At 41.6% G+C, this 18,090-nt stretch overlaps 1 protein-coding gene across 1 annotated transcript in view; it reads left to right on the top strand.

The window, feature by feature from the left end:
• The first annotated feature begins 695 nt into the window (after positions 1-695).
• adgrl3.1 (adhesion G protein-coupled receptor L3.1) overlaps positions 696-18,090 on the top strand; it is an 87,075-nt gene continuing 69,680 nt past the window's right edge. Inside the window, 3 exon segments of the mRNA XM_018695561.2 lie at positions 696-947; positions 8,865-9,030; positions 14,863-15,076. Coding sequence (XP_018551077.2) covers positions 795-947; positions 8,865-9,030; positions 14,863-15,076 — 533 coding nt within the window. The 5' untranslated portion in view covers positions 696-794.

Raw genomic sequence — 18,090 nt, 5'->3', positions numbered from 1 at the left:
AATGGAATTTTCTATATGCTACTGTGCTATACTATACCACAAAGTCACACAACAGTAACTTCACAATCAGTTAAGTCAAAAAAAGGTTGAAGTTAAAGTTGCCTGACAGCTTAAAAAGAAATGAAGATACTGTACTAACAATCTAAACAGCTTCATAGAGGCTAATTTGCTTTTAATGGGACTAGTTTATTTGTTACTTTATTTATCCACCACAATTATCTTACAACTACAAAATTGAATTATTAGCTACTCCCATATCTGCCATGTTTATCTGGTGTTATAAACCCCAAGACTAAAATGTTGGAACATTTAAGCAGATTTTTCAGTGACAGGAAATAGGTAAGCAAAGGTCTGAAAGATATCAGGTTAACAAAAGGGACTGTACTCCTTTACTTTTGAGAATCTACAGGATATCTTAGCTAGGTTAGTTAGCAGGACTAGTTTATCTGTTTATCTTTTCTCCATAATGATTTAATATACTGTGGAATTACAAACCCAGTAAGTACAATGTTGGGAGCACCAAAACTGATTTTCAGTGTCAGCACACACGCAGGGAAAAGTCTGTGAACTAGCTTTAGCTACGGCTAGCTGTCAGGTAAAATAACGTACTGTTCTCTATGTGTAGACGGTCTAAAGCAGCGCCCCCCGGACCGGGGGTGCATAATAAATACAACTCACCATAACGCAGAATCAGTGGGAGCTTGAGCTTGTTGGGCAGAGGGAGCTTGGAGCATGTTAATCACCTGTCGCGTTAAAGCCGTATTTTAAGTAGGACTCCTGATATTTCCGACGAAATGCAGCTTTCCTTTTCAGTCAGTCTGAGGCTCTTCTGCTGTCTCATCATTAGGCCTTTTCCCCTTTACAACGAAGCTCTCCAGAGACTTTTTTTTAACTTGCTGCAGCTAACATGTGGACTTATTTTTTCGGGCATCACAGCTATGAGACAGGTAAGTGTCAAGCGCTGTGAAGAGGCACAGACGGATGTGATTGGCAGAGATTCCGGTCATTTAAAAAATTAAAACTAAAACACCTCACATAATTATTAAAGTGAAATAATTTAAGTTATTTATTCGGCCCGGTACCAAATGATCCACGGCCCGGTACCGGTCCTGGTCTAAATAGCATCTTAGCTAGGCTAGTTAGCGTCTAACAGGTGTTTGTGATTACAATTAGCTACTGCAATGTCTGCCATATTTATGTAGTGTAAAAACAAAACAAAAAACAAAACAAAACAAAACAATTCAATTACTAAAATGTTGGAGCATCAGTGCTTCTTCAGTGACAGGAAACAGGCCAGTAGAAGTCTGTCAACTAACCTTAGCTAAAGTTAGCTGTGACTACAGTTCAGCTAGGCTTAACTAGCCAGAGTGTTGTCATTGCAGATTGGTGTTATCTGTCATCATGCATATTGTGTTTTTGTAAATCATGCATTATGGCATAGAGGTTCTTACACGGTGAAACAGTTGTCAGAAAGTCAGATTCTGGTTTGACTTAATTCTAATTCAATCTGTAGCAAGTTGCTGTGTTTTGGCTATGTAGGGCAGTGTGTCTTTGAGTTGTACTATTTCAATTTCATGCATACTTGTCGTTTTACATGCAACAGTTAATCTTTTCTCAGAACCCTGCTTTATGGGTCTTTAGATTTGGTTTTGTTAATTTTATCAATATTAATGTTAGATGGTAGAGATGGACAGGGATGAAAAAGATGAATGCCTTAGGTGATTAACTTGCTTTAAGATTCTCCTCAACTCAGTCTGATTGCTTTTGGCACCCCCCGCCTCCTGCCATTCCTCTCTGTCTCCATCCCTCTGTCACTCCTCCTTTATCCCATCTTTCCATCTCTATTTTCCTCAGCCTTTTTCCTTCCTGACCTCATCCATGTATCTCTTCCTTCATCTTCTCTCCCCCCCTCATATCCTTCATCATCTCTTCTCTCCCCACCCCTCCCCTCTCCTCTATTTCTCCTCCTCGCTCCATTCTTGCTCGCACATCTCCGCCTTAACCCGTCTGGTCTCATGAGGGAGGGAGGGCGCGTAGAGTTGATTAGACTGGAGCATTAGAAAGTTCAGAGCAGAGTAGAGCAGAACAGAGCGTGGTGTCTAGCCCGCCAGGCGGTGAGGAATCAAAACGGCAGTGCCTTACAGATGAGGTCGTCGGCGGTGGATTTTCAGGGTGGTTTCGGTGCATCGGATTTCTGGGAGCGTCCTCAGAGCAGCCAGAGGCAGCCATGCGGAAACTGCACTGGTCCGGTCAAAGCCGGAGCCTCCCCAGACGCAATTTTCTGACGGGCATAGAATGTCTAACATGGAGGGAAAGGATGAGGTGGTCAGCCCAGAGCTTTGAACTATTTTGAGTGAAAATGATTTTAAAGGGATAGATCTTTTTAAAAATAAAAATGTTTTTCTCATATTAAATACAAAGGAGGGCGATTTTAGCCTCACTCTGCTCTGTCACAGTCCATTATTCATGATCATGACATGTTAAAACTAATAAAGGCTTTAATTGAATTATGAAAAAGGATATAAAAAACATAATGAGAGTGAAAATTAAAACCAACAAAGAGTGGGATTGCAAAAATCAACCTTATATTACATATGAGTACACAGTGTTAAACTGCTGTCATTCATTTTTCACTGAGGACTTTAAATTGAGACCACAATGACCAAAACATATCACACTGATGTGGGGGTGACCTATACCTTTAAGGCTACACTCCAGCACTCTGCAGTTCTTTGCTGTGAAGCCACACAAAGGATTTACAACCAGCCCTGTATGAAATAAATTGCCAGCTAGGCCACTTGTCTTCAGGGCACGATGACAATTGTGCACATTCCTCCGGTGAACCAGCCCCTCACCCACCTACTCCCACATACATGTGTGTGCATTCGCCTGTGTATATATACTGTACATGTTGGAAAACAGCCAGTGGGAGCAGCCATACTGCATCTGGCTACACCAGCCAAATGCATAGATTCAAAATGAGAGGAACAAGCTGACGTGACTGTTTGTCCTGTCGTGTTAAGATTAGGCCAGCACAAACATGTGACATTGACTCATTATTAATTATGATTTTAATGTGGTCCGAGGGGACTTGTATGTGAACCCTTCCCAAAACACCCCGGCAAATGCAACAGTACAGATACGTGTTGTGGCTGACATGTCAGGACCTTCATATTGTCGGGAGCTGACAGTATGTTTTCCCTGAGCCTCTGGTCACACCGAGGGGCAGCTCATTGCTAATCAGTATCTTAGGCTTCATCAGCACAGGGCAATTATGAGGGCGGGCTTTCTATTCAAAATCACTCATGGAGGTTTGAGAGTGTATGCACGTTGCATTTGTGTGTCTTTGCAATGTGCATACTTGCTGTGAAGGTGTGTACATGTGCTTGTTTGCACGTCCACGTGTGTGCTTGTGTCTTATGTCTCTCATTATAGGCCACAGGCCAGACTCCCACCAGGTCCTATCCTGATTAGTCATCTCTTCAGCTCCACACTGCCAAATTAGCTACCTGAATTTGTGCATTTGTGTGTCCGTGTGTGTGTCTGTGTGTGTGTGTGTGTGTGTGTGTGTGTGTGTGTGTGCATGGTCACTCTAATCAAAATTCTCCCAGCCTGTCTACCTGTGCTGATGATAATTTGCCACACTACCCTTACCGACTCACACTCTGTCACCCACACACCCTCATTCTGGGCCTCTCCATCACACACAAACACACACACTCAGTCACACACACACAGAAACGGTCCATGGTGGTTAAACCTACCCTAGCAAGCCAACTGGAGGTAATTTACCGTAGCTTGGCGGACACATGCCATTTTACTGAACATGGTGCATGGCCCCCTGAGCTTTGTTCCACTCAGACTTCCCTCCAACAGAGCAAAGAATGAAGAACTGAAGAGACTAGAAAGAGAGGGGAAAAGAAAAGGTGAAGAAAAACTAAATGAAGAAAAATGGCAAGGGAAAAAAGCGATGTTTAAGCTGCAGAGCTTCTTCCTGTGCAGTTAAAGCCTCCTGCATAAGAAATTGGTATGACTCAACATAGTATATGTGTACATAATAGAACATTTGAAGATATCTGCATCAGTGTATTATTATTTTTTGGACAAACACATCAAATGCCTCCTCTGACTGTATTTTGTCAACAAATATTTAACAAATATTTTCCTCAGATTGAGGGGTTTAACTAATGATGAGCATGTTTCATTTCAAAACCGTCAAAATTGAACGATCCGTCCTGGTTTTCTTCCACTCTAATTAGGGAGAACATGTAAATATAGTTACAGATGGATAACAAAATACTAGAATTTGTGTAGTAATTACATATTTTTCTTTCTGAGTTTTATTTTTTCAGCTACACTACAATCTACTGCATTGACAGCTTTTTGTAATATGACTTAAAAGCACACACAAACACGCTCACAAACATGCTCACAGTACTCTTTTAGGCATACGTACAGGGTAGACTACAAACACAGCATGGACACATTTGAGACACTCTGCCTGGAGGATGAGGGAGTAGGGCATCTGGTCTCCTAGTGATAAGCATGTGTGTGTGTGTGTGTGTGTGTGTGTGTGTGTGTGTGTGTGTGTGTGTGCGTGCACGCGCGCGTGACATGCGTTGACAAGGTAGCCCAGTCCGGTCAGCACTCATTAGTGAAAGAGAATCCCCGAATGAGGAGTGCTGTGACAGGCAGGACTCTCGTTAAGGGACTGTACACATACACAGACACACACACACACGCACACGCATGGGGTCAGTCTGCCTTGGTGCACAGAATCAGCCCAACATCAATTAGTTCATGGATGCATGCAATATAGTCTGTGAGTGTAGTGGCCCCAGCAACAGCTCTGTTAATGCCGACCCTGTAGGAAATGAAGATTCAGGGCAGGAAAATAAAGGACAGTGAAACCAAGGCACTTGTGCATGCAGCACTACTGGGGAGCAGATTATCCTAGTTGTACACCAAATAAGAGGCTCCTGTTGAGAAACAGTTAACTCTACTTAATAAGATCAAGCCATTGTGAATTTTTTATAATATAAACTTTGGTGGCAAATTTTTTTTATATATGTTTATATTTCTGGAATAATTAATAGACATCTACTGAGCAGATATAACTGGGGCAGAGACGGACAGAAACAGCAGGTAAATCAAAGGACTTGGATCCAGGGACAGCTATTTGTTTTGGTCTGATCCTGCTTATTAGCTGATGTTTTGCTCAGTTTTATGCAGATGCTGCTTATCTGCCAGGCAGGATCTCCACTGAGATGCAACTAGCTCAGGATAGGAAATACTGAGTTCATTTGAAATATATGAGCTGGATTATTTCATCATTTTATCAGTGAGTGGATTCAGACGGGGCATATGATGTTTTGCCAAACCTTATGTGCGCGATCAACTGATGAATATGGGGTGTAAACACATCACATATGTTCTGATAATTAGCACCATTACTGTCTGTTTATTCATAATATATTAACCAATCAGCACGTTAAGATAATGAAAAGAAACAGGTTAGGGGAGTGCTTTAGGCGATCACCATTGCCTATGCATTGTGGACTCTGTGGATGGAACATATTTTTACGTCATTATCTGAGCATATGGGAGCATGCAGCCCTGCTGAATTATGAAAATAACTTGAGTGATTTGAGTTTGGATTAATCCTGGACTGCTCGAGGCTGTCACACAACTATTGTCTGTGAGCACGGTGGAAATGAGAGGGTTAATTAACTGATGGGTGAGATGGTGGTGGAGCATACGGCGTGATGGAATAGCTTTTGAATTATGGAACAGTGGAATGCTGTGGCTGGTGGCGTCCGGCCATATGTCAGTGTATGCCTCCTGTGTCTAGCTGGGGACAGCTGGTCAGATTGCTCATGTTCAACCGAGTTAGGGACCAATCAATCAAAATGGGGCAGCTTGTTGAGTTGTTTAAGCGGGGGCGAGAATAAAGCTCGGGAGTCTATTGTGATTCTATCACTTTGGTGCCATTAGGGATTTGTCAGGAACTGTTAGTAGATATGAAATCAGTCTCCAGTGGAACCAGCTGCACCACCTGATATGTAGAAAGTTGAATATAAAACCTTGCTCTGCTGGTTCTCTTTTGGTCTCTGTAACAAAACTTTGACTGGCACTTTATTGAAAAATTGATTTTGGAATCAAGAGACCAGCCTGGTTAAACAAAGGTCACAAAAAATGAAAAATACCTGATTCTGAGGCTGTGTGGCTTCTCTGTGATATTTCTCTATTGTTAGATTTTTAAACTTATGGAAAGGAATGGCATTTAAAACACGTGTTCCTCCCTTTCAGCTGGTGGCAAACCTTTACAGACTTGTGTGATGGAAATATATAGATTCTTGTCAGAGGTTGTATTTTGAAAATAAACCACCAAAAGAATTACCTTCCAGTGCACAGAATTTTTTTTTTCACTATTCAGAGCCAAAAAATATGATCAAAGCCCTGAACAAATTTACTGACTGGGTAAAATGTTTGACTATTTTATGCTGGAATGCAAATAGAATTTTCTCCCACAGTCTTTCAGACATTGGTACAATTAATCTATGCCTGTGTTTTTTTTTATCACAGTAATTTCAAAGTAATTTCCAATTTCAAGGATTTATTTTGACATCCTAAAAAGAAGACAGAGTCAATAAAACTCCCAGATGACTGCACAGTTCTTATCCTGCTGTTTGTCTTTGGTATGGGTCTGTTCCCAGAGATTCTGATTCTGTAGTGTACATATGCCTCTGGGTATATCTGTCTATCTGTCCTGTCTGCAGCATGGGGCTCTTTGTCACTGAAGATGTTCAGAAGATGCATTATGCACATGTAGTATGTCTCCAGTGGTTACAGAAAGGTCTGTGTCATTCTGACAGTTTCTGTACATAAATGAAAATATGTATACAGGGTATTCTTGTAACAGTAGTTGTAGCTATCCAAAAATCTGAGGGAGAGACCCTGCCAAAGGAGCTCTTTGCCTTCACAGCATGGCATGACGGAGATAGCTGGCTATTGTCTTAGTCTCTGCTGGGCCAAAATGATATGGTCACACTGATCAATAGTCTCTGTTACACATGATATATTTCCCATGGACTCTGGCTGTCTGCTTCACTCCATCTGTCCCCGCCTGTCGCAAAATTCTGCAGTCTCTCTCTCTCTCTCTCTCTCTCTCTCTGTCTCTGTCTCTCTCAGTCAGACACACACGTGAACTCTACATGCCTGTGTATTTGGAGCTTGGCGTGGGCTCCCTTGAGAACAGTCAACATTTAGGCACAAAATAAAGCTGCTGTTGCCTTTGAACTGCTCCTATGAAAAATGATGTTTTTTTGACTTTTCAACTGGGATGATTGCATAATGCCTGAGTGATGCAGTGACCCCTCCGCAGACTTAAAAAACACACACAGGAAATTGGTAAACATCCTAGTTTGTCATAACTGAAGAAGAGTGAATTTGGGACTGGGGGAAGCGAGTGATTGAATTTGTTTGTGGATGAGGAAGTGATTGAACAATGCTGGTCAGTTTAATCAGTCCAGAAAAAAAGAAGGAGAAATGATGCTTACCAGCCTGTCACTGCTGTAACTAATCTCACAGACCATCCTTTTATTAATTGTTTATCGCTGATAGACCATGAAATGAACAATTAGATTGGAACATCAATACATTTCACACTTTGATGCTGATGTGGAATACCAAGTGAAGAGAGTCCTAATACAGACAGCCCCATCGTTATCTAAACATTAAGCACCATTATATTGTATTTTCTGTTTTTCTTCAAGGTCAACATTTAGCATTTAGTCTTCCTACAGTTCCTTCCTGTTTGTGGATTATTTGGCACATGGTCTGTTGTCTTGTGAAATATGCATCTGTGCAAAGTTGGCTGGTCCTGTTTCATATCAAGTGTCACCTCATTTTTATTCCAGCTGCATTGGAGCTACAAAAATCTGAACAACTCTTGATTCCTTTAGAAACAGTTACAGCATAATGCAAGATCATTTTAAGCCTAAACACAATAAAAAGACAATTTGAGGACTTAATGATGGATGAACTGCTTAGCTGTGTCTCAAGCAAATGCATGTGGAATTAGAAATAGTTTGGCAACTATTGCAAGGTGCATAATGTACAATGTTTGCCGTATAGTGGTGTGCACACATGAATTTTAAGGGCTCTGTTTGACAATTTTCAACCTCACCTCACTGTACTTTTCACTGATTGACATGTCTATATAGCACACTTATAAATATTCTCTACAGGAAGGATCTATATGCCACCACCACCTCAAATCCACAAAACACCTTCGACTACATTTTCCTACATATTCTCAAAAATTAGTTATAGAGTTGTTAAAGTGTTTTGATAATTGAGTTACTATGATGCCTCCTAATCATGCCATGCTCTCTGTATTTCTCTCAGTATCATTTAAGATAATTATTGATTACTGTCTAGTCCTCTGTGACGTGTGTCTACAGGATACAGCATTGACCTCAGTAAAGTGCTGTTTGTTAAAGCATCAATCTGCCATAAGTAAACAGAGTAATAGAGTGTCAGGGTAAATCTTTTCTTTTGCCTGCATAAACTGTGCAGGTGTAGGTTGTCTTTGTAAGTGCTTGGTAAAGTGATTTTTTTTTTAATTGTGAAAATTCACAGTTTATTAGCAAATTAGAATGATTCATAGGCTACTTGCATCAGCAGCTGAAGGATTTGGGGTTGGTGGGGTAATGGAGGTGTTGAGGGGGTTGCAGTATGTGTGATACAGAGAATGTGTAATGGAGTGTATGCATGTACCTTATACAGATACTGTATTAGATAAGGCCTTATTTTGACGTGGCACACAAATGAGCAAATCCTATCTGTGTGTTACTTTGCAGGCCTGTATGGTGTCAGGAACACTGAGCTGTGAGAGAAACAGCTCGCCACAAGACCGTCTGGGCTCAGCAGGAAGTATCTCCATATCTACTTCCAGGTCAACCTCGGACGTCATGTGGATCAGATGCCTGCTCTTCGTCTCGACCTTGTTTGCTCCAATTGCCATCGGTAAGATAGATAAACTGATTTTTTTTAAGATGTCACAGTTAGAAAAGCACTGGTGTCAATAATGAAATGAATGATGGTTGAACTCCATTTAACCGCTTCAGTTTCAGGGTCCTGGTATTGAGCATGCTGACTCACTGTCACACTGCCATGGCTTACTGGGACACTTGATTAGAATTTTATTAGTGCTTCTTCTACCATGGAAAGTCAAAATGTCTGCTAACATAAAAGGCCTATTGCAGTAGTTTTCACAAAACGGAGATGGTATTTGTTGCAGTACTACTGTAAATACTGTAAGCTGCACTGCATACGAGGTGTCTTTGTATCTCTGGATACATCTGCACTCGCCTGCATACATGTGTCCACTTATAAACACATTTTTACATTGGCTAAATTTGGTTCCACATGTTCAGATTTAATTTATATGCCCATGACTACAAATTGAAGTAGTAACTGTATAGCTTTGACTCCTTAACCACCCCTACACACCCAAGCACTGCAGCTGTAAAACCAAGGAAACTTAACTCTGACTTAACTCACTTACTCCTGTTCATTTACATGTATGCTCCGTCGTACATTTATATCTGTCATTCTCTCTCTCCCACACGCTCACACACACACACACACACACACACACACACACACACACACACACACACACACACACACACACACACACACACACACACACACCACACACGCTCGCACAGTGCAGATGCAACCCCAGTAGGTTGTCTGGATGTTTCCTCCTCTCCCCTGTGATGGTGGGCTTTGAAGACTCCTAGAGGGAGCTCTGGCCCACTTGGACTTAATCCTATTAATGGCTGCTGTCAATCACACTGTTGTGAGGAAAAACTGCCACACATGTGCAGACACACACACGAACACACACACTCAAGCAGATACTTGTTCATATGCCGGCTGACATGCATGCACACAGATGATATACTTTAAACAGTGAAAATACTCTACACCCACATGGACAGAGATCCTCCTCCTAAACACACGCACACATAAACACACTCAAGCACACACAGGAAGCGCTCACAGGCAGCTACTTGGACACACAAACACCAAGGGCTTTGCTTTAGCACCAAGAGATGAGTTTCAGTCAAAGGTATTTGCATCAATGTCTAAAGAATAAGTCGACATATGCAAATCATGCTGTTTATACTTAGCAAGGATTAGTTGAAACAAAGACAGTTTAGCTTGAGGACACACAGCAGCAAGCACTCGATCTCCTCCACCGAGCCGTGTCTTGTCATTATTTCAGGGTTATGTGAAGACATATAAAAGGGAATAGGAAAGCATGAATTTTTGAATAAAAATCACAAAAAACGTGGGCTTTTTTTTTTTTTTTTTCCCAGGGTTTAGACTATATTTCTGGCATGAACACTGTTTAACCTGACAGAGTGGACTTGTTGATCATGTTGCTGGAAGCTATGGATATGGAAAAATGATACAGTGATAGAATGAACATCACCTCAAACAAACTGTGGCAAATATGTGGACGTGGTGTTAAAGTAAAGATAAGACTGTTGTTATTCTTTATTTTTCTTGTCAACAAATACCGTGGAAAGACAACAACTAACAATATTTTAGTCTACCTTCCAACTGTGTGTGTGGCACTCAACCCTTAGGCTATTTGGTCCTGCACAAATCCTCAAAAACAGGTCACAAATAAATGATTTGATTTAAATAAAATGCTGTGTAATTTCTTATACACAGCCGGGCGTTGCAGTTTTTAGTGAATGTTACTCAAACTCAAGAGAAGAGTGCATTTGTAAGAGACTATTTTCAGCCATGGAATAATATATTTGAAAATAAAATGCCCATGGTTGTACTAGTGAAGAAACATCTCACCCGATGCAACTCATTTATGGGTTTATAACAATTTTTTGGACATTGATTTGAAAAACATTCACTCTGATCTGAGCAGTATATTTATTTATTGACCCCCTTTAAGCATCCCAAGAGAAGAGATTTCCTAACCAAAAGTTAGCCTCAGTAAAATTGCACAGGCTGGATTGCACAGATGGTTTTCCAATCATACATTGAATCACAGCTCTGGCACCTTCAACAAGCTTTTATTTGGTGAGAAGGGATCTATATTTGACTAAAACTGTTTTTTGATAAGAATGGAGGCACAGAGGAAAAAAGCTATATCAGGCTTTGGTTACAAAGGCAGTACTTTTTCTTGTTCGTAGTTTCATTTCTTCGCTGTTTTTGATCTTTTCATGGGATTTATTGACAATAAGAAAAACAGGGAATATGACCAGTCTTATCCTTTAAAATCTCTTTTGCACTTTAAAAATGTGTTGTTTTTGCTCTTACTCAGAAGAAACCACATCTCAGACACCCGCACTGGCCAAACGCTTTGGCAGTTCAAGTGAGAGATCACCTTTTAAATCTCTCTCCTCTTCCCTCTCACCCTCTCCTTCTCCTTCTTTCCATCTATCCACCTCTTTCGCCACTCTCTTGTTCTTGGCCCAAATGTAAAAATCGATATCCTTTTGTTTCAGCCCCCTGAGGCAATGAGAGTGTCTGAATAAGATTGTCTGTACTGTCCATTGCTGCCAAGTTTCTGTCACCACTTACACAACTAATGACAGACACATTAACATGCACTCGCCAGCTCACACGTTATTGCATGTGTGCAGAGGCAGAGAGCTCAGTGTTTGGCATGTACTGTGGGCGCGTACGTGTATGTGTGTATCATGTGTCCGTATGACTGCACGTGCTCGCTTGGAAAGGAAGTGACAGAAATACGTGTGGAGTAAGTCCTTTGGAGGCAGGTTAAGCACAGTGCAGTTATAGGTGATGCTGCTGATATAAATAGATAAATTAAAAAGGTGACAGATGAGACAGGACCGTGTGTGAGAGTCAGAGCATTTACTGCTGCTTATGAAGCCAGAGTGGCTCTTAATTAGAATACAGATAGACCCCTCATTTAAATTGTGCGTGCAAGTCAGTGAGTGTGGTTGTGTTTGTGTCATAATGCTCCCTTTATGCCCAGTGGGGACCCTGTAAGGCAACACTGTAAGACATCTGATCCAAAGCCAGTCTAGACAGCTGCCTTACAATACTGTGTATTGATCTGCGTACGCTTCAATTAACCCTCTCTTCAAAATTTACATTCATGCTCATGAAGGTGGACATGATGCAGCCATTGAAAAACTAATAAACTAACACTCATATTAACACAGTAATGACCCACTGCCCTAAGCACTCGCCTTTAACACACACATAAATGCATGAGGTCCCTCAAATCCTCAGCCACTGCTGAGACACACATCCTATCTGAATGTGTGCTTAAGGTCCAATCATAACCTGCGGTGGTATACGTGTGTATGTGTGCATGTGTGTGTTCATTAGAGAGGACATTTTCAGTAAATGTCACTTATATATCAGTCTTATCTCTAAGCTAGCGCTTGCCATTATCAATGTAGTGCCCTCAGGTACCAGCACCACACAGATATTGGCCACACCGGCTGTGAATTTCTGCCTCCACATGCCATCACTCCGAGCATTTGTATGCATGTGTGCGTGCTTTGCGTGTGATGTGGTGAAGGGCAGTATTAAGTTGAGCCCGGGCAGAGTGTCATTGAGCTCATTCAGATTCTTTGCAGCATTCGTGTAACCATGACGCTCCTCCAGCCAATGAGGGAGCCAAGGGAGGGAGGACGGGGTTGCTATGGTTACCTTGACAGGGAGAGCAAGGAAGGTGGTGCTGTGCCTCGCCTTTCAGGGATGTTGTGGGTCTGTGTTTGAAGTGCGGGTATATGTGTGTGTTCACACTCGCGCGCGCGTGTGTGTGTGTGTGCAGTTTTGAGAAATGATTTGGAAGGCCTTGATGGGATGTGTTCTTCAATAAAAAATAAGTGACACAGAACAACAAGCAGTCACAAATACTGGACATGTAGCCACAGTCTACAGACATTAGTTTTGCTCAGATTTAATATACCGTATTTCATTTGTTTATTCAATGGGGACAATATTATGGGACAATATTATGTATATTGCACCAAATATATCTAAAATTCTCAGATGTATACCTTCAGCAGGGGCTTGTCGGCCACGCACAATATGAAGCTATGTAAAATTAACCACAGTAAAATGTAAATGTACATTACAGTTACAGTAGAGCCAGGAGATATTGACAGAACTGAACAACACAAGTGAATTCAAGTGATAACCTATCTATCAAGGGATGATGGCAGATGCTCCCAGGATTTGCTGCTCTTGAGAACAGAGAAAAACAACATCCAAGCTACACCACAACAACCAAAATCCCTGGGAACATCCAGCCCCACACCACTGAAATCAAAGCAGCACCTAACTCTAATCACAAGACAATATGCATCTGGTGTGTCAGTAAACACATAATTAAAGATTAAGGACGTATGAAATAGCTTTTCCTGTTATGCTGATTATAGTCAATGCAGGTAACATGTTTTTTTAATTATTTTTTTAATTGTAATGACAATATAGTTTTATTGCACAGAGGCATAATCTACTGTAAATCAGGTTGAGACCACACAGACGATACTTGTTAGTAGGATAAGATATAATACCAGAATGTTTTTAGGTATAGATAGAAGTTAGAAAAATGAAATAATAAAATTATCTTGTAACATATTCATTAGTTTCAATAATACCACAAGAACCACACACGTAAAAACTTAATGAAATTAAAAAAAAAAAAACAGACTGACCACAGATCAGTGTCACATTAAAGCCCTTTTTCACAGCAGACACTTTGAGTCGTCACAGCAGGAAAAGCATAGATGTAATTGATAACACTGAAAACAATTTGCATTCAGTGTACGTGAGCTAGTTTCAGGGTCGTGCTATTTTGCATGCTGGCTCGGTGTCACAGCTTATTGGGACACTTAGTGGAACTGAGCCATTGTTATCGAAATTTGTTTCACCTGTTTCTTCCTGATATGATGAGAAACCAAAATGCCTGCTGTGAAAACGGTCTGAAGTGTGATAGCAGCACATGGTGCAAGGTGAGGCAGAACCACAAGCTCATATTTTCTTGAAGCACTTTTTTTTCTGTATTTTTTTCCTTGCAGTGTGTGCTGTCTTGGAATTTGATGGGAATATGAAGAGCACATGCCCCATCAAATCCCACGCCTCCCTGCACCACAGATGAGAAGCTTCTGCTGTTTCCCTATTATGAAGAACTTTCAGACATTCAGGTTATAGAGTATCGAGACTTAATAAGTCAGCGGCAACTTGATTGCTTTTTGGTCTTACAGATGTTTCGTCATCCAAGAGGCTTCATCAGTTCTACTCATTAAACAAGCCAGGAAGCAAAGCAACAGTACTAAAAAGATCTGGGACAGATCAGTGGCTTCAATCTCATTGGAATTAATGACATGTTTCCTATTTCAGTACAGTGACGGTGAATGTATGCATCAAATTTGCAACTTCTGAGAATAATTAGGCATTGCCATCTTTGAATAATCTCAGCAGCACTAAATGCCTGTTGAAATTGCCAGGCAATTACTCTCCTTCCAGAATTATGTCTAAAATTGTTAACTGCAAAACAGTAATTATCAAGTCAGTTCACTTGCAACAGTGGACATGCACTTATGAAAAATCTTCTGAGATGCTATTGTTTTTCTATAGTTTGGATAATTAGTCTATATGACAAGGGTACAGATACAGTTTTAGTTGAACACAGCTTGTGCTTGTACAATTTAGGCCTCTATATTTTAAAGACAGCCTCGCAAATAATTGCAGTATTCAAGTATTTCATGGGCAGGGGAGACCGTTATCATTATATCAAACATCTTTGTACAAATGTTTGTGTGTTTTTGTGTCCAGCCTACGGCCGTGCCCCTATCCCCATGGCAGTGGTGCGCAGGGAGCTGTCCTGTGAGTCCTACCCCATTGAGCTGCGCTGCCCGGGCACAGATGTCATCATGATCGAGAGCGCCAACTACGGCCGCACCGATGACAAGATCTGTGACTCGGACCCTGCGCAGATGGAGAACACACGGTGCTACCTGCCTGATGCGTACAAGATCATGTCACTCAGGTCAGTGAGTATATGTGTTTGAATAAATGAATGAGTGATGTGGAAAGTACAGATGCATGTGAGGTGAAGCCCATGTGCCTGATGCCTCTATAGAGCTGTTGTGTAGAAAGTTTACCTCTTATAGTCTCACATTTTCAGAGGACTGTAGAACCACAATGAAAATAATTAATTCTCTGTGTTGGTTTGTTAATTCAGTTTGTCCCATGAAACAGGAACACTTTTGAATTGCCTCTTATTTGTACAGTAGAGGAGACAGATGTTTCTCAGTTGCAGAGACCCTATAGCAACAGTAGGTGTGCAGTGTCAACTGTTCATTTAGTATTCCTCCTGGTGAAGTATCAATGTCAAGCTCAGCATTGCTCACGCGTTAACCCACTTTCACAAAGTTGACAGCAAACAACCACAACATAAAATGACACAACAGTGCAGCAAACCTGTCAGACTTGGTGTGATGAAAAAAAAGCAGGTGATGGAAAATCTATGGAAACTAATGTAACCTGTGACAACCACCCTACGCACTTCTTCTGCTCTCAGTTTCTGTACAGTAAATGCAGTACAATGCCATACAACTGCAGAACCTTATCAAACAATGGACATTACTCAGGTAACACTTCCTCACAATTGAAGCCAAGAAGAATGTTTCAGAAGTATTAGCATTTTATCACTGGACAGAATTTATAATGTCCACTTAGTTTTTATTTTTAGTAAAAGTATAACAATCCCTGAAATATTCACTGCAGTGAGATGCTAGGTAGGGACATTAAGCCATGGATTTTCCATATTAAACCTGAGACTTGATATATGTGGGTAAGATATCATTATTTTTACTCTCACCCACATTAGGGAGTGAGATAGTCCCGGGGGCCTAAACTGGAAAATTATGAGCTTGATAAACATCTATACATATATATGATATATACATGTGGCGGTGCTCTGATTAGGATTGCTTTGGCCTGGCTCAGTCCCTCCACTTGCTCAGGCAGCTGCAGCTTGTGTGGCCACTCTCCTACAGGCCTTGCTATCCATAATTTATACACATACACACACAGACACACTCAGCATGTGCCACACACCGCATACACTGCCCAGGGGCTACACCAGACTTTAAGCTCCAATTAGCAGAGCCAGAGGCCAAACTTAATCTTGAGGGATCCTCTGTGGAGGTGACTCAGACTGGAAACAACTGTTTATCACTTATATATTTTCTGTGTGTGTGTGTGTGTGTGTGTGTGTGTGTGTGTGTGTGTGTGTGTGTGTGTGTTACAAAAGGCTGTGAGTAAGCCTTTGTATGTGTCTGCACACATAATACTGTATGTGCACCGACATGAACAAAGCTCAGCTCAGATAGGCTCGTGCACACTGCCAGTGTGTTTTAAAAGCACCAGTGATTTCACATAAATTCGCACAGTGAATCCTTGAGTGTGTGCTCATGCACATGTCTAATGTGTACGTTTGTGTGCTTGTTAATGTGCGTTGAAGGCTTTACTGGGGCTTTTGCACAAATTGGAGTGGGTTTGTGTGCATCTAGCTCTTCCCCATACTCACACACCCTTCTTCTTGAGTCTGTTTCAGCCTGTCTGGTTTCCAGTCTCTCATTCCCTCTACGTCTGTATCGTCTCTGGCTTTCAAGCCCAGCTCAACTGGCTGATAAAATCAGAGCATGTTCCGCCTGCCCAGTGTTTCCTCAGTATCACATTCTCTCTTTGTTTTCCTCTCTACCACTCTCCAAGGCCAGGGAGTGTGTGTGTGTGTGTAGGTGTGCATATGTTTGTGTGTGTGTGCAGTGCATGTGTGTGTGTATGTGTGCCCATACCACATAATTGGTCTTGATATCAAAGCCTCATATCTCCAGAGGGTCTCACAAGGCTTCTCAGGCAACCTAGAGAGGACCTGATATCGCTGCATTTCCCAGATTATCTCCCCATTGGGATACACTGGGTTGAAGGGGAAACGAAGCCGTGGCCATGAAAGTTACGCTTAATCTGTTTTAGCGATATACTGGCCTCAGTTCAATGACTCACTCCGTTTTATCGGGTTTTGAAGTGAAGCACTTCGATTTCAAAATGGCTACTGAGCATTCTTTGTTTTAACTTCCATTTTCCATTTTAGGTTTTACTTTAATTTTTTGATTAAGAAAATGCACAAATGATTCCAGTTTTCATTGCTTTATTAGGCTCACCCTAATGGCACAAGTCTCCTCCACTGTGTTCCACATACTGTTTTCCTAAAAATCAGGTTTCATTGTGTGTGTGTGTATGTGTGTGTGTGTGTGTATGTGTGTGTATGTGTGTGTGTGTGTGTGTGTGTGTGTGTGTGTTTTTTTTTTTTTTTTTTAAGCAGCCGTGTCGGCTGCAGCTAGGGTGTGGTAAGGTTGGGTGTACATTAAAGTGCCACTGGGGAGAGTTATATCAGGACAACAGAAGCATTCGAAGGTTTGGGTCATTCAACTCTGCACGGGGAGAGAGCTGCAAGTCAAAATGGTGGAATGCCTGCAAGTTATAGTGATCTACCGACATAAAAGTGACTTGATGGCTTCTACGGAGATGCTCCTCAATGCACTCCTTGTCCCTTACTGATACTTGAGTGCTTCATGGACCGAGTACCTTTCAGTGCACTCTCTCTGATTCTCTCTCTCTCAGTGTCACTCGCACATGCATTCAGCCACTTGAGGCTGCAAGTGAGGACACTCTGAAGAATTGTGTAGGCAGTGCACACAGGCACACAAACTCTGTTTTGCTACCCCTGCCACAGCTACCATGTTAGAAAATTACTTCTGGACTTCAAACAGACTTTCCCCCGACACCTCTATACTGCCTCTCCCACCTTGTCACCTTGTTTGCCCTTCTGCCTTTCTTTCTCTCCCCTCTCTGCCTCTCTATTGCTCTCCCCCTTTTTTCCCTTTCCCTTCTCATCCCCCTTGAAGAAGTCCCTCAACACAAAGGGAAACCACTTTGACAAGAAAGACAAGGGTAGGGAGTTGTTCCTCTTTCTCGCTCCTTCTCTCCCCTTCCCTC

This window comes from Lates calcarifer, linkage group LG5 (assembly GCF_001640805.2).
Source record: "Lates calcarifer isolate ASB-BC8 linkage group LG5, TLL_Latcal_v3, whole genome shotgun sequence".
Lineage (NCBI taxonomy): Eukaryota > Metazoa > Chordata > Actinopteri > Centropomidae > Lates > Lates calcarifer.
The sequence above is the reverse complement of the archived record's forward strand: the minus strand, read 5'-3'. Positions and strand labels throughout refer to the sequence as shown.